General features: G+C 30.4%; 1 protein-coding gene across 5 annotated transcripts; it reads left to right on the top strand.

Moving 5' to 3' along the window:
* Window positions 1–752: 752 nt before the first annotated feature.
* LOC126549256 (spectrin beta chain-like) lies at window positions 753–25,042 on the top strand. Of its 5 annotated transcripts, XM_050197920.1 has the most exons (30): window positions 753–1,011; window positions 13,064–13,235; window positions 13,452–13,603; window positions 13,673–13,846; window positions 13,934–14,800; window positions 14,881–15,044; window positions 15,109–15,652; window positions 15,714–15,914; window positions 16,071–16,190; window positions 16,267–16,515; window positions 16,600–16,791; window positions 16,852–17,040; window positions 17,110–17,274; window positions 17,333–17,572; window positions 17,633–17,845; window positions 17,917–18,909; window positions 19,004–19,204; window positions 19,280–19,693; window positions 19,773–19,967; window positions 20,026–20,450; window positions 20,514–20,652; window positions 20,722–20,806; window positions 20,869–20,960; window positions 21,037–21,141; window positions 21,218–21,327; window positions 21,417–21,475; window positions 22,621–22,710; window positions 22,906–23,058; window positions 23,271–23,364; window positions 23,785–25,042. In XM_050197920.1, the coding sequence occupies exons 2-30, from the start codon at window positions 13,097–13,099 to the stop codon at window positions 24,155–24,157; spliced, it is 7,137 nt and encodes a 2,378-aa protein (XP_050053877.1). In that variant the 5' UTR covers window positions 753–1,011; window positions 13,064–13,096; the 3' UTR covers window positions 24,158–25,042. The 5 variants fall into 5 exon arrangements, with proteins under 5 accessions (XP_050053877.1, XP_050053878.1, XP_050053879.1 ...); XM_050197921.1 differs by lacking the exon at window positions 22,621–22,710; XM_050197922.1 differs by lacking the exon at window positions 22,906–23,058.

Below are 25,042 nucleotides of genomic sequence, written 5' to 3'. Positions count from 1 at the left end.
ATAAACTTATGTGTTAGGTACCTATTATATTAAAGCAGATAGTAGAGACTTATACAGGCTTAAAGAATATAATTCTCTTTATTTATGAAATATTTATGTAAATGATAAAAATAAATTTTCATTTATTTATTTTGAACATGATGTCCAGAGCTCACGAGTAAACTCTTTTCCCCAATAACGGCCATTACCACAACAGCCGATTATTATTTTTAATTAATATTTATTTATTCGTATTTAATTATATTTGTTATAAAAGACTCGTGGTTTTATGTTTGTTCATTGTTACGGTAGTATTGATGTTGAAAGTTCTTATAGCCCCAGACTAGCAGTCTTGGGTTTAAACTTTTAAAGTACTGGCGTCGCGTTTGTCGGGCTGTCCGTACAACTCGATGTTCGAACGGGTCGAACGGAACACTGTATGATTGATTGCGCTCAATGAAAACGATCTTACAAGTTAATATAATATAATTGTATATATTCATTGACAGTTAATATGAATAATTATAAATCGTGAAATACGAATATTAGAATATTATTTGATTATATAATACGATACAAATAATAATTAATGAATATTAGTGAAGCACTACAACATACATACATAGTATACACACATTTCCTTTATTTGACGGGGCGACAACACGGTGTTATCGGGCACTAGCCGGGTGTCGGGTTGGCGACACTGGCGCGTCGACAGTTCGTGACGGCAATCGCGAGTCTGCGCGCACGCCCCGCCGCGGCTGCCCGACGCCCTCCATTAGTTGAGTTTGTCGGCCGGCTGCGGACGCTACGAAGAGGTTTTTGTGTGTGCTGTGTTGTGTTGTTTTTATTTTATTTTTTTTTTTACACCAGTGATGATGCTCTGATAATAATAAATTAGGCGAACGGCAACGCCCGGATATAGTAATATAATTCGGCTAAAGGATATTGTGTGTGCGATCTCTAGAAATATACCTTTGTACAACACCCTAAACCCGGAATAACATTTGATCGTCCGCGGTTCGGCACCAGGTAAGCGATCGCTTATTATTATCCATCTATTTTTTCGTCGTAACATTTTATGCCGGTCGTTTACGCCAAGTCGCCAAATGTTATTTAATGTGAAATATTCGTGTATAGACTTGACCAAACGGCGGTTATAATTATTTGAGAACTCGCCGCCTCGTCGTTAGCCTTGACCAACATAACGATGTACTATTTAATTTTAGCGTTTAATAATATAATCAGTTCGTCAGTTCGATGACAGCGAGATAGTAGCTAATGTAGTATTATTTACCACCCGTCGTCGCACCAACCCGACACACTCGAATTTTGCACATTGAAACTCGTTTCCGCCCGCCATGCAAGGGCAAGGGACAACATCGAAGGGGGAATGACAACATTTCCGTTAGTTAAAGCTCGGAGAAGAGGGTAGCACTATACCACCATGGACAGGTCGTTATTATTTTATCCCGATTCGTTTTTGTTATTTTTAAAATAACTTTTGCTCACTTTCATTGTTTCGAGTACAATATAATCGAATTAGTTTTCTACTCGTAACGATGAATTTTTTGTACGTTGAAAGTGATTGTGACGTTTGTGTACACTGTTCACATTAAGCAGTCAATCCGACTTAAAGTCGTTCATTGTTATCGCGGAACCGAAAACAATTTTTATGATAACGGTTACGTCTTTTCGGAGAATACAAGGGCAACTGAATTGTGAATTTATTGTTCAGTGGAAACTTTTCACTTGTTAAAATAATAATTTGTATTAGACCCACGATAATGCCCGAACGTAACTCGTACATCGATACTATTTTAGGATTGTACTACACAAAGCGCGTTTGATGGTTTTGCGAAAGTCGCCCCCTTTGATGGGCGTCAATCGTCTTCGGGCCGGTTCTCCGTGTTTAATTTAAATCGTCCCACAGTGTTCTCTGATGTCTGTACTCATGTATTCCCTCCATGAATGAATTCCGTTTGTTTAACGTTTACTAAGTAGGTAATAAAACAGGCGTTTCCGCTTGAAATTATATGTGTTACCGATTACTGTTAATTGTACGCTCTCAAGTTTTGCAAGGTTAAACGTCATTAGGTTTTATTTTCATTAGGAGCATTTTCTAAATGTGTGATAACCATGTACAGTTATAAAATATTATGTAAATAAATGCTAATAAATGTAAAAACTAAATAGATAAAGAATATTTTACTTAATTATAAATCGTTCTCATTCATAAAATCTTTAAAAACCCATTCATTTTATTTGCTATCAGACATTTATTAAATATTTAATCGTAAATGTTTTATAGGTAGTGTTTATTACATTCAATTGATTTGAACTATTAATATTTTTTAATTGTTGCGTTTTCTAAAATATATAGGTAACAGATAATTAATTTTTCACCAGTTAAAAAAACATAACCAAATATTTTTTTAATTAATTCTAGTTTAAATAATATTAATGTATCGGCAGTATTGTATTAATAATAACGATGAAATTATTTAAATAAAATACGTATAATATAAGCGGAAATCACTTACTTTCTGCCAAAAAAAATAATTAATGCCAAATCATCCGCAATCATTGTGTAATTATTTTTGATTTATACTACCTACTTGTACCTTGGTGACTTTTAAAAATAGCGATATTTATATTCATAATCGACCAAATAATTTTTTTTTAAATATTAGAAAATAAAATAAATAATAATAGATAGGTCAAAATTGTTGATATTTTTTAAAGTCTTAAGTGTTACCAATTTTTAATATTTAAATAAATTAGATGTAAAATTAGTACCTAATCAATCAGAAATTCATCAATTACATAGGTAAACATTTATCTTATTGTAATAACAAAGTAGTACCTACCTAGGTATGTTACTTATTGAATTTATTTTCGCTAACAAACAATGGGGCTATATAAACTTTTGTTCAAACGTGTTGAAAAAGAAGTTAACTATGTCTTTATACTTATTGTACCTAATGTAAGTACTTAATAGGTAGGTACATAAAATCAATCAAACAGGTAGTTATTATACCTAGGTATGTCGAATTTTAAAAATATCATTATTTTCAGAATATAATAATTGTCTACCTTCTTATAAGTTTTTTTCATAATATTAAAGAAAAACACACTAATGTACGAAATAAATTAACTTTAAAAAATTGGGTATTTTAGTCTACGTAGCATGAATCTTAGGTCAACTTAGTTTTATTAATCAAGGGCACATGGGATTCAAATTTCGACAATGAGTATTAACCTAGGAAAATAATATAAAATTAATTACTTATTATAAAATCAATGTTATTACTTATTTTCATTTTTAATTTTCGATTATTAGTTTTAAAATTTTGTTGTAACCATTTCAAATAATATTATTCAAAATCATGACATCATATTATCTTACTGGTGGGTCATCGGTTAATGTAGTCATCTTGACGAGATTCCGCCTCCGCCAACCGAATACTTCCTTGATACTATTACAGCATGCCAAAAACATAAACCTACATGTTAAAATATTTACTTGATATTTTACTATTCTCTGTAGTCTGTACTGTGCATTACTTAACAATAATAATTTATGATTAATTGAATTTAAAAACAACATAGAATATTAAGTTTTGACATTTCGCTGAGCTTAATTACATTTGATATACTCGTATTTCTACGGTAGTGGTGTTGACAAACTACATTCTGGCCATAATCCAAAGTTTTGAGAACTTTCTAAAATTGTTATAGAAAAATGAATAATTGTATCAGTAAGTTTTGGTCATATAATAGACAAAATAAAAAAAGAACAAACAGGTTAGCAAAAGTATTTAAAATCAAAATAATATCATTAATTAATTATTTTATTGTAAATAAACGATAATGATAAATATCATGTACATTGTACACGTCTCAAGTATAGTCATTAATGTGTTGCGCCCACTCGAATTTTCTATCCGTTTAATATTTTATGAGTTTCTGGCGACCAGTTGTAGCCATCACTATCATCTCATAATCCTACGACATACATTCTTGGACTATTCAAGTTAAAAAATACATAAGCTATCTATTTATTGTATTATGCAAATCAATATTACTTACATACCTATTATCTTTTAAATTTTAAATATTTCAATTGAACAATCACTTATTGGTTTTGATTTGAATTTATTCTAAATATTGAAATACAAAGTATTAGTACCTAGTTGAGAAATGTAAATGTTCGTCAAATATTTTAATTATCTTTCTCGTTATTAGGTAAATAAGCCAAATAAAATGTTTTTTTTAGATTTTGAACTAATAGATAAGGATTTTATTTTGTTTTAATCTTTGAACTGTTTTTATTATTGTTTATTTATATTTTATTACGTATAAATTACAAAATACCATTCTTAATTCTGATCAATTGATAATTTCAATTTATTTTAATAATTTAACTTAATTTTAAATGCGATAAATTTCAAACACTGTGATTCAGTGATTTAAATTGTTACCTTTAAACAATATCTTAATATTTTTATACCATTTTTTTATGATATCAAAAAACAATCAATTAGGTGGTACGTTTTTACTAAGTATCACTCGATTTATACATATAATTTTCAACCAATAAACAAAACATTTTTCATATTTTGCTGTTATTACAACAAATGCTTACCAAATTACGTTCAACATTGAAAACAAATCTTGCCAAAGTACTTATTTTTAAAATACTAAGTACATAATATATTTTGTTTACTATACACAACAATGCCTCATAATCGTAACAGGCGCCACATGGGCTATAACCCGATATCAATCAATGCGATGACGGTACAACGCTAGGGGTGAAGGTCTGCACTCTGCAGTGTCTCTATAGCCACTACAGCAGTTGTCGCGTCATTGTAGCCTAAGTGTGTCTGCGTGAATTAACCCTATTCAATCCATTTTTAGGTCAACATGGTTTATGCAACCCATCGACTAGCTGATTCCTACTAAACAGATCGAACCTGTCTGCTGCCTAATTCTTGATCATTTATATGAATAGTCCTCATGATTAGTACTTACTTAATTTTTTCAAAAATTAAATATCTATATGTATATACAGTATCGTGTTGATAAATGTATCCTACTTTACTTAGGTATTAAATATGCTAGAATTGTTGGAAAGTGAAAACTATCAATATTAGAGTTCATAAAATGTTTGATTTGAGTTTAAATGATCAGTAAAAGTTCCTTTTATTACGAATAAAAAATCTAATTATTATCTAATTGTTTAACATTAGTCGATATTTAATGTTAATATTACAATAGTTATTTACAAATTATAGATAGCTTATTTATTGTTTATTTCTTCGTAAAGAAAATAGGCCTCACTGATCAGGTTCGTATGGGAGTCCACGATTTCACAATTACATTATTAAACTTAATATAAATAGAAGTATTTAAAATAAAAATCTAATTTAACTCATTGATATTAATACTCGTAATTATAATTTACAAATTTTTTAAACTCGATCGATTCAAATTTAAACATTAGGTAGGTATCATATTATTATATTATATATCTAATGTACTGTTTTATTTTCGCAACTATAAAATGTTTAATGTTAAATTACTAATAAAATAATTATCTATAAGTATTTATAATTTTTAAAAAATAAATTAATAATGCTTCAAAATATATATAATATGTATCATTATTTCAAATTATTATTATTATTTATTACTTCTATTTTATATAAAAAAAAAAAAAATTAGGAATATTAGATTTGTATTTTTGTATTATGATTTACTGACTTTTACTTATCTTTTTTTTCTAGGTACATATTTTATCTAATCATTTTTAAGCCTATTATATCATGTTTACACTTAACAACTTGTAACAGTTAACCTTTCACGATTATACTTTTAAAAATTTCGGAATTATTATCTTTATTTCATTTGCATAAAAGGTCAAACTATCTATCCTTATTAATCATATTTCTTTAATAAATTACTTAAAACATTTAAACTTAAATATTTATTATATAGTTTTTGATATTGTTTTATTTAGCAATTTGTATTGGTCTGAAAACGGTTTCTATACCTGTATAATAATTTAAAATGTTATTTATATATGTATTTAGTAAACCATATTTTGTTAGTGAAATTAGTACCTACTTAAACATTTTATAAATACTTTCTTACAAAATAATTTTATATTATTTATGCAATTTTATATAATAACAATAAAAGGATAAATAAAAATATACTAATACTTCATTTAATTCTCGATTTAATTGATTCAGTCGTTAAAAATTTAAGTTGCGTGTCTATTGTCGTGAATAGTTGTATATTTGAAATACTTTTTAATTTTAATATTATTTATTCAAGATAATAAGTGTTAATAATAAGTGTCATTTAAATTTATCTTTTGTGATAGTTGTTGACCTGAAGGTCCTGAATAGTATTTCACGCTGTTCGGCGTTTTGATGTACATTGTTTGCTTAGACCCAAATAATTTTTATTGATTATGTCTTCCGTTTAGAAAAAAATTGATGTATCCGTTTTCGTATAAATGGAATTAGTATCATATTCTTTTTCTTTATTTTGAAAAGTATAGGAACGCATGTCCGAAACATAAGTATACTTAAAATATTCCTATGTATTGTATATAATTGACGTAATGATGTACTATGTTAAGTTATAAGAATGTAGCTAGATTTGTTTATAATGATTTTATTATTATTATACTATATAAATAACATATCAAACAGTTAGTAACAGTTACGAAATTCACACCTTAACTGGGTTCGAGGAATCAATGGTTCATTATAAATTATTTATAAAATGAGATTTAACATAACATAAATATGATATGTTTTATTAATGACTAATGACTATAATAATAATGAGCAAATTAAATGAAATTGTTTTTATTATTTTTCAATGGATCATGCGGCATCATGTGAGGTCAACAATTATTAAAGTATCACTTTTTGTTTCTTTGACCTTTCACAAGCTTCAGTATTTTGTACCGCTCCAACAGTAACATTTTAAATATACGTAATCAACTAGGTTTTCATAATTTAAATATTTTATTCAAATTAAAATGTAGTTAAAAATTGACAATTAAACATGTACCTACCCATTGATATATTACCGTTTAAAATGAATTTCGCAGAACTGCTCTTAGCGTATTAGTCTTCAGTTATAACTCTGCGCAACCGGTTTTAACTTTTACTTCTTTACTAGGTTCTTGTCTTCTCAATAATACGAAGCCGTTCAACGAATAATAGTATAATATTCTTTTAGCAATAATTTTTTTACTAATTCTAGTAACTAGTATTAAACCTGCGATATCATACAATTTAATCTATGGAGTTAATTTTTATCATATAACTGACGTTATATTTTATAGATACTCATAGTGTAATATGTTTGTTGTATATTGTAGGTACATAATATATTTTTTTAATTGTTGATTATTAGTTATTACATTTTATATCGATGCATCAGTATATTTTATATAGGTACGTCCTTTTTAAAAATAGGAAGAATCGTTGAAATGTTTGGCAAAAATTACAAAAATTAGTTAAAGTAATATAGTCTGTGTGATAAATGTAGACGTGTAGTCCGGTAGTCGGTTTTATAACAGAGTTGACCGAAGTTGTCGCTTTGCCAAACATGGTAGCAGTAGAACCTAATGTTATTCTTGGTGCATTCCTCCCCCGTATAAAGGCGCTTTAAGTTTTTTTATTCGTCGGAGACTAGCGTTTTCGGATTTTTCATGTGAACGGGAAAATATTATTATTGTAATAAACTCCGTGCCTCCGCACATTAGAAACGCCAGTGCTCATTTTTAGGATATTATATACAAACCGTTACCGCCACTGTGTATTATGTATTTATGTATAATGTATACGTACCGCCACGAGAGTTGGGCCGCCATTAACCGCTTGCACGGAATTCTGTGCGTGTATAAAATCGATAAGTAACGCCGCCGTCTCTCCGAGGCCAGTGGTTTCCAAAACGGAAACGAAAAACCGCTGCTTTTGTTCGGTCCGCGTCGTTGATGTTAAAAAACAAAACCAAAAAACAAAAAAAATAAATAAATAAATAACGAAAAATGTGTCACGGTGGTTGAGCTTGGAGGCCGATTTGGTATATTAATGTGTAGGTATATGATATTATAGTTTTCGTTGTAGAAAATAGTGTAGGCAGATATACAATAATAATATTATTATTATCATTATTACTTGTGTTATAAGTTTTAACGATGATATTATTATAACAATATCCGATGACAACCACCGCGTGTAGTGTGTATATACTATATTATAACGCGTATTATAAGGAAAGAGTGAGAGGAGGGTCACCTTTGCTGGTCACTGAAGTATGAGTGTGCTCATGTATACAGTGTGTTTTAGTTGAACGACCTGCGTTCGCGTTGCGTTGCTTTATTTCACGCGCGACACATTGTTCTGCTAGCGGGTACCGTTACGGACGCTGTGTACGCGTGGTTCGTGATGGTCGAGCGGTAAAAGGATCACGACGTCGGCAATGATGACGACACCACAGTAATTAGACGCATGTAATTTTGTTTGTTTAGTAAGGAAAGAGGGCTCTTATTCAATATCATATGTGCTATATTATGTCTATGACACTCCACCAATTTTTCACCAATGAAAATTCCATTTTTTTTAGCAAAACCATGGAGGGGAAAATTAAAAACCCTCCTAGTGTTCGTCGAATTATAATTATTTCACTCTCGGCGGCAAATGGGTAATTTATATAAAATACGGTCAACACTTCGTTTTTTAATTAATTTATACATCATACTTATTGCATGAATATTATACCTCGAGATTATTTTGGGATCAGGAAGTTAGATTTTTTTTTTCATTAATCGTGACATTATCAACGCATTATACTGCTATAATTATAGAGGTCGTGATTAAACGCATTCTGAAACACAAATTGTTTTGTTTTCATTATTATTTCATGTTTCATTATCTACTCGCTCCGGAATTTATTACGACACGCTGCAATTAACCTGAGGACCGAATTTTCCCCTTTACTATGTCTAATCTTTATAATAAAACTATAATGTAACTGTGCTTTTTTTTGCTGTTCTCACACTATTGTAATTTATGGTTGTCTATTTAGCAACGCGAAAAGAATATAGCCATAATGTCTGTAATGCATTCTGATTAAACTTTCAGTTTCTATTTTTGATATTAACTCTCAAGTATTTTCTTAAAAGGTGGAGTTCGTCAGTTGTATACTTATATATAAACATTAACAATATAATATATATTTTTACATTAAATGGATTGTTTTACGGTTGCGCATAGTTGGGTGTGGCACCCAAATGAAGAACGGCGTTTTTCTTGACAGGCCACCATCGGGTCTTGCCCTGGATAAATAAATTGTAAATTTACGCGTGGTGTCTGACCCGTTTCTTAACATAGACGTATATTGCCGAATTATTTTTTCTCTGATGCGTCAGCACCGATGTTATAGAACGTATCACAACCGTGCAATCTACATCTTATATAAGAAATACCTATTTCAATATTGTCATATAACTCCGCAATCAAAATGCCGATTAACGATTTATATCAGACACATATTTTATTTATTTTTTAACTAGTGTTTGCGTATCATCATTGTTGTGTTATTTATATTTTATTTCCATTTAATATAGTTTCGGTATATTAAGTTATTCACTAGTGTTGGACTTTGTGCGTTTCCGATTAAACAACGGTTTACACAATTTTATTTTGTATACAGGTACACTATATAATATGTATATATATTATGTTTATCAATGTCAAATCGTACATTGTTATTGAACATATTATAATAAAATTGTATACATTCGGACCGTAATAGCACTAACGATAATCGCATCGACAACGTCTGGCTTAATGATAGTTATAATATAAGTTTTAAAACATCAACGAGACTACGGGAGTGCATAATTAACAATAAACAATAATGCCAGATGTACCAAGTATACATATTTTACAACTCGCTCGATCAATTTACACACATAACTAAACACATCTAAACAATAACGGGTATATACTCATTATGTCTATATATGTATTTATTTTTGTTTGAAATATCTATATAAAATGGATTTACGTGCATGTACTTACGTCCTACATTGTGCATCCAACAGATCATTTTTTGCACGATAGAATAAAGACTCCTATTAAATCAAAATTTAGATAACCTACACATTACTTAAATTCTCCAATAGTTATTTATTTGCCTATAATATTACATTATATCAGTAATATAATTTTCTTTTTGGTTGAACATTTTTTAACTGCTAACGGTACAGTTTTTTTACTCCAAAGATCAAGTAACTATTTTATCTTCGCTTATTATATCTATGTGTGAAATTAGTACATTGTGAATTACGAACGTGTTTTTTTATTGAATTCAATTCAAACGATGACGAATGAACGAGAAGAAGGAAAAGAAAATGATGATATTATAAAAAAAATCTGGGCCAATTGCTCTGTATAAGTATTATGGCCGCAGCCAATACCACCAAAGGAAATGTTTCGCTATTCTTGTTATATATTATTTTCCCAGTGACGTCCATTTTGAGAGAGCGAAATAAAATGCGACAATTTTATTATGATTATTATTATTATTAACAACTTTACAGGCCAAACGCGCTGCCATGCCAGTGACTGATGACTAGTAGCACGCAAACTGTACCGATTTAAAACTATAGCTATGTTCATAGTATAATGTGTAAATTGTATACTGGAAGGGCTCAGACCCCATTGTGTTAGTATGAATGTTTTAAAATTAATCTATTCCAATTTAACCGCAGCTGGTGAATAAAACGCCTACGCCGCATTTTTTCTCGGACCATTTTTTTAAATATTTATTTTGGAAATGTATGAACAATATTATGTAACATTCGGAGTTTTTTACTCTTAATGACGTTTAATCATATGGTATGAATAAATAGACAGATTTCCAAAATATTATATACTGCATCATAGTATTATATGTTTTCTAAAAAAAATAAATTATAAAAACATATTTGTTATGTCATTTTTGTAAACATTTACTAAAAATACAATAATTTAATGATCATATTAAATTAAAAATGTACAATATTAGGTACTAAAGTTGTTTTATATTGTGCGATATTAAAGTGTAGTATTAAATTTATTTCTAATTACTTATTAATCAAAAAACTATAAAATGTATAATATCAATTACAAGTTTAGCGTTTTTATTAATTTATAATTAGCTTGAATCAAAATTATCAAAATAGAAAATTTTACTACTTAAACTATAGTTATAATTAATAACCTACAAGTTTTTTTCATTTTATAATAATTGAACTTATTTAAAATATTTAAAAAAAAAAGTTTATAGTATACAAGAAATGTGTTTTTAATCGCTACTAAAACAGTTGGATTTTAAATGGTCTTTTATTGGATAAAAAAAAATATTAACAGAACTTTCAAAATTAAGTTTGATGTAGTATAGTTCTTGTATTATACTTCAAAATAATATTTATTTAAATTAAAATTATAACTAGTAAAAAAAAAACCCTTTTGCCTCTTAGGTACTTCGCGTTACATCACGCTGTTTCCTCTACGCATCCGTTTAGTAGAATATCTCGTGTGATATGACTATATGAGTGTTTCAATTTTAAAAATATTCTCAACAGCTTTGAAAAGCGGTTACTGAATTCTATTTCTGTTCGTACGTTGCCTTGTAACTGCTCTCATAATGTTATGTACTACTCCTACCACTAATTTTTTTCGACTAATTCTTATGTACGATATTCTATGTACACTCACGTGGTATTATTCCTTAGTTGATCTTAGTCGAGTTTTGTATATTATATGGGCGGGGCAAACGTAATTGTCTCTTCGTGCATACCACATTAATAAGAAAACAAAATTGTAATATGAAAAACAAAAACTATAATGATCCTATGGCTACTTCAAATGACTGTTCAATTTTTAATACTTACAACTACTCTGTCTTTTCGTGACATCTGAAGTCTTAAGTATCTATGCTTTCAGTTTTATCTAAAAATTAAAATTAAATTAAACTTGAAGCTTGTGTTTCTAAGAGGTTAACAGTGATAATTAAAAACAAAATTAATTGTCTACTAAAACATAACATTATTTTTTTTATTATTATGCATAAAACATAATATACGTGCTTGTCCATCGTCTTATTGTTATGTGTGATAGTTAGGTATATGTAATATATTTGAATTTAATGTACGCGTGAAATTCAATTCATGTTCAAGAATTTTGCATACGTGCTTATGCTTTTATGCGCATTGCAGTCATAAATATATATGCAGACCATCATTATATAGGATATCCGGTAATAATAAAACGTGATTGATTTAACTTCAAGACCTGGAGATAGTATTGGCGTCCATAAGTACCATTTTAGAAAAGTGCCAAATAAAAATTTGTAATTAGATAATGCCATGGTAATATTTATTGAATTACAATTTCATATAATTTTTTTCCAATATGGCAAGGTGTCTTGTCTTGCCCCACCCCCCAAATGGACGCTCATAAAAGATAATATTATTTTCCATAATCTTCTCTGTATGATATAATCTGATAAATATGTCCTATCATTATTACATCATAAAATGAGTTTTGTGTATTAAGTACTATTCAAATGTCAAGTGATTATTTTTTTTCAACTATTATAACTATATATGTATATTGTATATGATTAGTTGTTATTTCGTTACTAATGAGAATTCAAAGTTATAACTGGTTAACTATCCGTTTATATATCTGAACACTACTCTGAAGCGTTCTAATTTTGAATATGAAATCAAAAACCAAATATTGTACTAAGAAAAGTAAAAAAGTAATAACTAATAATTATTGAAAAATTATAATATGATTTAACAATAAAAAAAAAAAAATTGTTACCCTTTTTCAAAAAACATTCTTAATAGTTAGGTAGGTACGATAAAATAATTATTAGTCTGTGAGTGTTATGACTTATAACCATAGCAGGCATAAAATTATGCATTTATAAGTATGTTTTGTATTCTAACTTTAAGTATGCAGATTAATGACAATTTACATATTTCATATTACAGATATAACAAACTATATAGAGGTGTCTGGCTGTCATGACGACAGATATCTCTGTGGTCCGGTGGGATCCGGCCATACAACAAGATGGAACTGGTATTGTTGAAGATTATGAATATGACGGTGGAAACTCTTCTTCCAGATTATTTGAAAGATCCAGAATTAAAGCTTTGGCTGGTAAGTTGTTCATATTTTATTAGCCTAAAAGCAGTAAAAAATAAAAACGAAAAGGACAGTTATTTTTCAAGCATGTGGTATTGAATAGGTCATAGAGACTAAAAAATAGAGAACAATGTATATGCAGTCACCCCCAATTCCAAAATAGTATTACTTATATTGTTTTTACCTTGCAGGGTTTATGTATTAATATATGGTATTAACTGTGTTTTTTAGATGAAAGAGAAAGTGTCCAGAAAAAAACCTTTCAAAAATGGGTGAATTCACACTTGGTTCGGGTACACTCTCGAATCGGAGATTTATACATAGACCTCAGAGATGGAAAAATGCTTATAAAACTATTGGAAGTTCTTTCTGGAGAACGATTGGTAACAACTAAACAAAATTAAAATAAGTATTTTTATTACTCAATTTTTAACTTGATTATTTGTATATAGCCAAAACCTACCAAGGGAAAAATGAGAATACATTGTTTAGAAAATGTAGATAAAGCTTTGCAATTTTTAAAAGACCAGAGAGTACATTTGGAAAACATGGGTTCTCATGATATTGTTGATGGAAATCCAAGACTTTCGTTGGGTCTTATATGGACAATTATCCTTAGATTCCAAGTATGTAATAACTTCAATTTCTGCTATTTAATATTATATTTACAGAAAATATACTTTATCTAATGTTATATTTAAATTTAATTTTAGATTCAAGACATTACCATTGAAGAAACTGACAATAAAGAGACAAAATCTGCGAAAGATGCTTTACTTTTGTGGTGCCAAATGAAAACAGCTGGTTATCACAATGTCAATGTTCGCAATTTCACAACTTCCTGGCGAGATGGTCTCGCATTTAATGCAATTATTCACAAACATCGCCCTGATCTTGTACAATTTGAAAAACTTAGCAAAACTAATGCCATGCACAACTTGAATAATGCATTCAACACAGCTGAAGACAAATTAGGAATTGTAAAATTATTGGATGCTGAAGATGTGTTTGTTGAACAACCAGATGAAAAATCAATTATTACATATGTTGTTACATACTATCATTACTTCAGTAAAATGAAACAAGAAACGGTTCAAGGAAAAAGAATTGGTCGTGTTGTTGGAATAGCTATGGAAAATGAACGTACAGCCCAAGAATATGAGCGTTTAACTAGTGACTTATTACAATGGATCAAGCAGACAAAAGAATCATTAGCTGAGAGGAAATTCTTAAATTCTTTGAATGGTGTTCAACAGCAATTACAACAATTTAACAATTATAGGACTGTCGAAAAACCCCCAAAATTTGTCGAAAAAGGAAATTTGGAAGTGTTACTTTTCACATTACAGTCTAAAATGAGAGCTAATAATCAAAAACCATATACACCCAAAGAAGGAAAAATGATTTCAGATATTAATAAGGCCTGGGAACAATTAGAAAAAGCAGAACATGAAAGGGAGTTGGCTTTAAGAGAAGAAATTATAAGACAAGAAAAACTTGAACAGCTGGCTCAAAGATTTAATAGAAAAGCAAGCATGAGAGAGACATGGTTAAGTGAAAATCAACGGCTAGTTTCTCAGGTTAGTTTTTAACTAAATCAACATTTTACATAAAATCTTTAAAAACAAAAAATTAATGAGTGCTTTTATAATGCTTACAGGATAATTTTGGTTTGGATTTGGCAGCTGTAGAAGCAGCTGCAAAAAAGCACGAAGCTATCGAAACAGATATATTTGCATATGAAGAAAGAGTAGAAGCAGTTGTGACTGTAGCACAAGAATTGGAAACAGAGGACTATCATGATATTGTCCGTATAAATGCTAGGTAAATTTTAATTTAAATATAATTTTTAATTAATTGCTTATCGTATAACTTTATTTTTTTTTAGAAAAGACAATGTTCTTCGTTTATGGAATTATCTTCTTGAACTCCTGAAAGCCCGTCGTCACCGTCTAGAGTTGTCATTACAATTACAGCAAAACTTCCAAGAAATGCTATACATATTGGATTCTATGGAAGAATTGAAGATGAGACTTTTGTCTGATGATTATGGCAAACACTTGATGGGAGTTGAAGATCTTCTTCAAAAGCACAGTCTCGTAGAGGCTGACATCAATGTTTTAGGAGAAAGAGTAAAAAGCGTTGTGCAACACTCACAACGTTTCTTGGATGAAGAAAATACAGAAGGCTATAGACCCTGTGATCCAGCTGTTATTATTGAAAGAGTTCAAGAACTTGAGGACGCTTATAGTGAATTGGTTAAATTGGCTGTTGAAAGACGTGCTCGTCTTGAAGAAAGCAGAAAATTATGGCAATTTTATTGGGATATGGCTGATGAAGAAAATTGGATCAAGGAAAAAGAACAAATTGTTTCTGCTGGAGATATTGGTCATGACTTGACCACTATTAATCTGTTGCTTTCAAAACATAAAGTAATATAAATACTTGTAAATATTTAACAATTATTACTGACTATTGTTTATTATTTATCAGGCACTTGAGAATGAAATACAGAGTCATGAAAGTCAATTGCTTGAAGTGGTTAAGGTCGGAGAAGATTTGATCAATAGTAACCATTTTGGTGCCGACCGTATACAGGAACGAGTATCCAGTACACATTCCATGTGGGAACATTTAATCGGTTTATCCAAACAAAGACGTAAGCGTTTGGAAGATGCAGTCGATTATCACCAGGTAATTAATTTTTTTTTCTCACTAGTGGCTATTTAAATATTTTATGTAATATTTCTTGGAAAATAATTTCACATTTCAAATTATTAAGAATTTATTCAAGAGTTATCTTCAACATTTTTGTGACATACAATTAAATTTTGTATCATTTTAAAATAGTGGTTTGCTGATGCCGATGACGTTGACATTTGGATGTTAGATACTCTCAGATTAGTGTCTTCTGAAGATGTTGGCCGGGATGAAGCTAATGTCCAATCATTATTAAAGAAACACAAAGAGGTATTTGTTATTTATTTTATATATTTTATTGTTAACTTCTTATATATTTATACAATTTCTTTCATGCTATTCATAGGTCAGTGAAGAACTTAAATCCTACTCACAAACTGTTGAAGCATTACGCTCTCAAGCTAATCAGTTAAGTGCTGAACCAGGTGCACCAACAAGTGGCCCTGAAGTAAATGAGCGTATGTCATCAATTGACAAACGCTACAAAGAATTGGTTGAATTAGCCAAACTTCGACACCAGAGACTCTTGGATGCTCTCTCTTTGTACAAGCTTTTCAGTGAAGCTGATGCTGTACAACAATGGATTGGAGAAAAGGTAATTGTAAAAAAAAAAGAAAATATGATATCTTAACTTAAATTTATAATGTTATGCCTAAAATATATTTTTTTTGAACTTAAGAACCGTATGTTGGAAACCATGAGCCCTGGAAAGGACATAGAAGATGTTGAAATAATGAAGCATCGTTACGATGGTTTTGATAAAGAAATGAATTCAAACGCATCACGAGTTGCAGTTGTGAATCAATTAGCACGGCAATTACTTCATGTTGAACATCCCAACTCAGATGAAATCGTTAACAGACAAAACAATGTAAGCCATAACATTCGTGTAGTTTTTATTCAGAAATAAATTCAAATAATTTGTTTATAGTTGAATCATGAATGGGCTGATTTACGAGATAAGGCTGAAGCGAAACGTGACCAACTCAATTCTGCTCATGGTGTACAAACTTTCCATATCGAATGTAGAGAAACTATTTCATGGATTGAAGATAAAAAGAGAATTTTACAATCTACTGACAGTCTAGAAATGGACCTTACTGGTATAATGACATTACAGGTAAAATAAGTTTATTCTTTTTATTGCTGTATAAAAAAGTTATATAATTATTTATGCTATTTATTATAGCGTCGTTTATCTGGCATGGAAAGAGACTTAGCTGCCATTCAAGCCAAATTAGACTCATTAGAATCTGAAGCGCAATTGAATGAAAAAGAACATCCTGAAGAAGCTGCTGTTATCCGAGAAAGAATAGAAACCATCCAAAAAGATTGGGAAGAATTAACACAAATGGTAATAAAATAAACTTTTCATTTGAATTAAAAATAATTTATTTATTATAATTTTGCAGTTGAAAGAAAGAGATTCTAAACTAGAAGAAGCTGGTGATCTTCATCGTTTCCTACGTGACTTAGACCACTTCCAAGTTTGGTTAACTAAAACTCAAACTGATGTTGCTTCAGAAGATATCCCCTCTTCATTATCAGATGCTGAGAAACTTCTTTCCCAACATCAAGCAATTCGTGAAGAAATTGATAATTACACTGCTGATTATACTCAAATGATGGAGTATGGAGAAAAAGTTACAGCTGTAAGTAAAACTATTTATTATAAAATTTATTAAGCGTGTAATGTATAATTTAATTTTTAGGAACCTGGAACACAAGACGATCCTCAGTATATGTTCTTGCGAGAGAGGCTCAAGGCTTTGCGTGATGGATGGCAAGAATTGCACAAGATGTGGGAGAATAGACAACAACTTCTTTCTAAGTCACTCAATCTACAAATGTTTAACCGTGATGCTCGTCAAGCTGAAGTATTACTTTCTCAACAAGAACATGCTTTATCTAAAGATGAAGTCCCAGTAAGTTAAAATATTCTCATATGATTAAAAAATAGATATTTTTTATTATTATTTTTTATTTTTTTGTTTAGTCAAATCTTGAACATGCTGAAAACTTGATTAAACGTAATGAAGCTTTCATGACCACAATGGAAGCTAATGAAGACAAAATTAATGCTGTCACTCAATTTGCTAATAAACTAGTCGATGAAGACCATTTCGAAGCCGATAAAATTAAAAAGAAAGCAGCTTCCATTCAAGAACGTCGAGATGCAAATCGTGAGAAAGCCCAAGAACTTATGGATCAACTTAAAGATCAATTACAACTTCACCAATTTCTCCAAGATTCTGATGAATTACAACAATGGATACAAGAAAAGAAATTTACTGCTCAAGATGAAACCTACCGAAGTGCTAAGACAGTACATAGCAAATGGACTCGCCATCAAGCATTTGAAGCTGAAATTGCATCCAATAAAGATAGATTAGATAGAGTACAGCAATCAGGAGAGGAATTAATGAAAGAGAAACCCGAATTGGCCCAAATAATTCAACCAAAAATATCTGAAATGTTAGGTCAATTTGATGATCTTGAAAAAACTACAAAAGAAAAAGGTGAACGTTTGTTTGATACTAATAGAGAAGTTCTCATTCATCAAACTTGTGAAGATATTGATTCATGGATGGATGACCTAGAAAAACAAATTGAAGCAGCTGATACTGGAACTGATTTGGCTTCTGTCAATATACTTATGCAAAAACAACAGATGATTGAAACTCAAATGGCTGTAAAAGCTAAACAAGTTGTTGAATTAGAAACACAAGCTGAATATTTAAAAAAGACTGTTCCTGAGAAAGTTGAAACAATTATTCCAAAGAAGACTAAAGTAGAAGAACGATTTGAACAACTTAAGGAACCATTGAAAGTAAGGCAAAGACAACTAGAGAAAAAGAAAGAAGCATTCCAATTTAGACGAGATGTTGAAGATGAAAAATTGTGGATTGCTGAAAAAACTCCAATGGCTACATCTACTGAGTATGGAAATAGTTTGTTCAATGTCAATATGTTACAAAAGAAAAATCAAGTAAGAGAATTGACTTTTAAATACTATTAGTATTTTTATTATTATAAATTATTAATCATTATTTTTAATTTTTAATTTTATATTTGTATTTTAGTCTTTGGGTAATGAAATTGATAACCATGAGCACCGCATTAATCTTGTCTGTGGCAATGGTCAAAAGTTAATTGACGAAGGACATGAAGATGCTTCACAATTCACAGACCTCATACATGACTTAACTCAGCGCTGGCAACAACTTCAACAAGCTGTTGAACATCGTAGAAAAATGTTACTTCAATCTGAAAAGGCCCAACAAGTATGTTGGATGATCATATTAAAATTAATTTTTAAAGCATTTCAAACTAAACAATATTTTTAAATTCATTTACAGTACTTCTTCGACGCCAGCGAAGCAGAAAGTTGGATGGGTGAACAAGAATTATATATGATGGTGGAAGACCGTGGAAAAGATCAGATTTCAGCACAAAACTTAAAAAAGAAACACGAATCTTTAGAATTAGCTGTTGATAATTATGCTGATACAATTAGACAATTAGGTGAAACTGCTCGCCAACTTACAAGTGAAATGCATCCTGAAAGTGACCAAATAGCTGTAAAACAATCTCAAGTAGATAAATTGTATGCGGGACTAAAGGATTTGGCTGGAGAACGTAGAGCTAAATTAGATGAAGCTTTGAAACTATTTATGTTACACCGTGAAGTTGATGATTTAGAACAATGGATTGCTGAACGTGAAATTGTTGCTGGTTCACATGAACTTGGCCAGGATTATGACCATGTCACTGTTAGTTATTTTTTTGTTTTCTTAATTTTTTTAATGTGCAACTTGTATTATATTTTTAAAAATTATTATCATTTTATAGTTGTTGTGGGAGAGATTTAAGGAATTTGCTCATGATACTGAAGCAACAGGTAGTGAACGTGTAGCAACAGTTAATGGTATTGCTGATCAGCTTATCAACATTGGTCACAGTGACTCAGCTACCATTGCTGAATGGAAGGATAGTCTAAATGAACAATGGCAAGATTTACTAGAACTAATCGAAACTAGAACACAAGTAAACAACTAATATATATTTTTTTATTATTTGTTACTAAATGTTACTATTTCTTTAGATGTTGGTTGCTTCACGAGAACTACATAAATTCTTCCACGATTGCAAGGATATGGTTAGCCGTATTGCAGAGAAAAGTCATGAAATGTCTGAAGATCTTGGTCGTGATGCTGGATCCGTTCACACATTACAACGTAAACATCAAAGTTTCTTACAAGATTTACATACACTCAGCACTCAGGTTCAAACTATCAGCGAGGATTCTGCTCGATTACAATCATCATATGCTGGTGATAAGGCTAAAGAAATTACTGGACGAGAAGCAGAAGTTGTAAACGCTTGGGCTGCTTTACAATCGGAATGTGAATTACGTAAACAAAAATTAGCTGACACTGGTGATTTACATAAATTCTTTAACATGGTCAGAACCTTAACCTTGTGGATGGACGACGTTGTTAGACAAATGAATACATCAGAAAAACCAAGGTAATTATATCTTAACTTTTAAAATTTATTTGGCATATTATAACTTTCATCAATATTTTTTAGGGATGTCAGTGGAGTAGAACTATTGATGAATAATCACCAAAGTTTAAAAGCAGAAATTGACACCAGAGAAGATAATTTCACAGCTTGCATTTCCTTAGGAAAAGAATTACTTTCAAGAAATCATTACGCTTCTAATGAAGTAAATAATTATTTGATTTAAATAAATAAGTTTATTTATTTTTGTTTATAAATTGTTTGATTTTTTTAGATCAAAGATAAATTAATGTTATTGAATACCCAGAGAAATTCATTATTGAATAGGTGGGAAGAACGATGGGAAAATCTTCAATTAAGTTAGTTTTTGGTACAATTATTATTATATATATTATTGTAATATTAAATGTTTATTTTATAGTTTTGGAAGTATATCAATTTGCGAGAGACGCTGCAGTTGCTGAAGCATGGTTATTAGCCCAAGAACCATATATTATGAGTCTGGAATTAGGAGTAAGTTAATTTTAACCAACTTTTTCATTAAAAACTTTAATACTATAACTATTAACTATTGAAAATTTTGTAATAGATGACTATTGATCAAGTGGAAAATTTGATAAAAAAACATGAAGCATTTGAAAAGTCAGCCATAGCACAAGAAGAGAGGTTCTGTGCTTTAGAACGATTGACGACTGTATGAATAAATATTAAATTAAAATTAAAAATAAATAATTATTTTAATAATATTTTAAATGTTATGATACATTTAGTTTGAATTGAAAGAAATCCAACGTAGAAAAGAAGAAGAAGAACGAAAACGCCAAGAAGAGTTAGCTAAACAAGCAGCTCAAGCAGAAGCTGAAGCAGCTGAAAAAGCTGCGTATGTTAAAAATTATTTGTACACTTTTAACTAGAAATATATTTGTTTGTTTAAAAAATAAAAATCTATATTTTGCTTATATTTTACAGTGCGGAAGAAGCATCAGAAGCTGATGGAAAACAAGCTAAAGATGGTGAAGGTCGTCCTGGTAAGTTAGCTTTTGTGATTCTAGTTTTTAGTTACAATAACCATAATAATGCATGCAAAATAATGGGTGTAAAATAAGTGGTAAAAGTATGTGGTGGTGCTTAGTCAAATTAAAACACTAATTTCTAAATAATAATAATTATATTATTATTTTAAAATCATGGTAAAAATATTAATTTTAAAATATTATAAAATAAATATAATGTATAGAACTATAGATAATAGTTAATTAACTGTTAAATTTATAAATTTTCAATGAAAATATTTATAATTTATTTTAATCTAAGTACCATTAAACAATATACATATTTTATACAATATATTTGTTGGTGGATGAAAATTTATTAAAATATAAATATGTATAATTTTGTAAAAAAAAAAGTATAATATACATATATATAAATAAAATAACAAATTAATCATGCACTTGAGGGTTGTTGATATATATATTGTAATATATTTATTGTTTATAAATACCAATTATTATAATGCATAGAAAATGGGATCAAACGAATGATGTGATGTAAATAAACACAATAATGGTTTTAAAGCTATTGCAAATTATTTATACACAATATAATATATTTGCATCTGTTTGATTTCATAATTTATCATGTAAATGTATAATACAAATATAATTATAATATGTGTATAGAAATATTTAAAGTTTAAATTAATATCTATATTCTGTGTAAAAAAAAAAATAAAGTTATGTTGTATAAATTGAAATATTTAGTAGGGAACTTGAAATTCGAAAAACAATATTTACACATGTATAATATGAACATATTGTTTTTCTGTTATTTGCACGCTTGCATTCTCTAAATCTAACATTAGCGTCAATACGTAAACCTCCACCCACTAACCTCGCACTGACATCGCCCATCGAAAAACCGACCGCAGGTCAGTTAATTTAATATAAAACAAATTTAATATTTTTTTAGAAAATTTTTATTTTATTATATTATAAACTATTTTGCATGCATTTTACTTGACTTTGTTGAAATGTACCATGGATATATTATATAGAACGGCGCTATGCTATTGCATGACTCTCTAATATAATTCAAATTGTAGTAATAGCGATAACTTATTATTTTTTTGGCATGAAGTTGAATTGAAAGTGTTTGTTATTAACATTTGTAGTGCATGAGAGCTCTGCATCGAGTAGGAAGAGCATTGCCAGTCCCGCCGCGCCCGCAGGGGTCGCTAGATCCGCATCTACGTTACCCTCAAGTAAGTATTTCAGCTATTTCAAGCTTGCTTTTATTTTAATTATATTTATATTTTTGTAATTTTCGAAGTTTAATCGTTAGCATGTGGACGTGCTTTCTCATGCTCTGGCATGATAGTATGTGCGATGACGATTATTTTTTAGTTTGCTTGTTTTGTAAAAGTATTTCTGTTTGTGTGTGTATTTTGAAAACGTAGCTTCGCGAAGCCAATTAGTCAAAGACCGCAACAAGGACAGGTCGCGCTCAAAATCACCGTTCCGCAGTTTCCGGTGGAAAAAATCACCGCAAAAGACCCCGTTGTCTGCTGTGTCTGCTAGTGACGACGAGGCCACCGTTGAACCGACTTCAGGTATTGTAGTCTTAAACATGATGCGAAGGTATCCATCGTATGTATACTTGCTTGTGTGTAAGTCTTGTGCATGGTCATAAGCTATACAATTTTATACAACGATTAGCATGGTGTGGAAAATGGAAGTTATATACGTAGACACGGGAATATGCCGTGTACGGTGTCCATCCATTACATTTGTTTTAATAGTTCCCTGTTGAACGTTGTTACAGATCAATCAGCCACCGAAGCTGATGGTGAAATTCTAGAAGGAATACTCAACAGGAAACACGAATGGGAATCTACCACAAAAAAAGCGTCCAACAGGTAAAAGATGCTCACTATTTATAATTAATTTTTATGCGCTGAACATTTGATATTTTTTAACTCGCATATAAATAATGAAAATTTCTCTGGAAACGTTATTGTTATTTAACCTGTTTGTTTGTGTTTTATCTTATTATGATGATTATAAAATAATGATAATGGATCACTAATAATCACTACTCGCAATAATTTCTGATTCACGTACCTATATTCATATTCTACAGCAGTGTAGTTATGTGTTCAACGAATGCGACGTTGCGTCTCAAAACCGTTGACTTTTAATGGTTTTTTTTGTTTTACTCGCCTTTTTTATTTTTGAGCGCTATAAATATCATTTAGACCCCTTCCCGAACTCCTCCCTCGTATCATATAATAACGTGTAAAAATATTACATCAACCTAACCCACCCTTTCTCCGTAGATCTTGGGACAAGGTGTTCGTGTGCGTGCAGGGCACGACCTTGGCGTTCTACAAGGACGCCAAGACGGCCAAGACATCGCCGGAGACGTACTTCAAGGGCGAGGCGCCCATCGACCTGCACGGCGGCACGGCCGACGTGGCCACCGACTACACCAAGAAGAAGTTCGTGTTGCGCGCCAAGCTGGCCAGCGGGGCCGAGTTCCTGTTCCAGGCGCGCAACGAGGCCGAGATGCGCCAGTGGGTGAGCACGCTGAAGAACGTGTGCGAACAGGACGCGGCCGGCACGCAGTCCCGGTCCCAGACGCTGCCCGCGGTCGGCGACAAACGCGACGAGCCCAAGCGCCGCAGCTTCTTCACGCTGAAGAAGGTGTGAGGTGGACCGTCGTAGAGACGGCTATAGCTCCCCATCACCCAAATCCAAAATCGGTGTCGTTTGCGCGATCGTATTTTTTTGTTTTTTTATTTCACGACCCGAACACGCATTCACTTCAAACACACACACACTTACACACACGCTGCCTCCGCCGACTCTCTCGTCGTATTATATTATTTAATAAGTAGTAATTAATAATAATAATAATATCGTCTTTTTCCTCACGCCGCGCGCGCGTCTCTTATATAAAATTTTTTATTTTAATTCGATTTTTATATCGTTTCCAACGCCGTTCGTGTGTGTATAGGTATATTATATGTACCTTTTTAACTGCCTTACATTGTATTATCATCGTCGACGACAGCTATTTGTAATAATAAGAAGAATTATACTATATACATTATATTTTATTCCTTTATACTCGCTTTGAAAATGAAACGTATATATATATGTATATGTATGTATATGTGTGTGTACCTACTCGAAAAGAGTCAGTTCCCGACGACAACGTTAGGTTTTTGTTTTTTCACTTCACACCAACGTTTTATTATTATTTTATATATATATATATTTCTATTCTATGTGTATACCAATATTAACCAAAACAATATATAATGAATGTTTAGTTTTTTTTTTTTAATTTATTTTAGATCCTAGAGATGTTTTATTTATTTACTGTATTTTTATTTATTTATTTATTTTTTTTTTTAACGCCTATTTACACCCGTTTAATACCTAATTTATTTATAAAAAAAACTCTTTTAAGCTATAATATTTAATTGACACGTTGTTCATATTAAAGTATTATTTTTGTTATAAATTTAAAATAACAGTAACGCCCTGGTCGATTAAATATATTAATGAATAAAATATATTTAGAGCAAT

The sequence above is a fragment of the Aphis gossypii genome, chromosome 1 (assembly GCF_020184175.1).
Source record: "Aphis gossypii isolate Hap1 chromosome 1, ASM2018417v2, whole genome shotgun sequence".
In the NCBI taxonomy this organism is placed as follows: domain Eukaryota; kingdom Metazoa; phylum Arthropoda; class Insecta; order Hemiptera; family Aphididae; genus Aphis; species Aphis gossypii.
The sequence above is the reverse complement of the archived record's forward strand: the minus strand, read 5'-3'. Positions and strand labels throughout refer to the sequence as shown.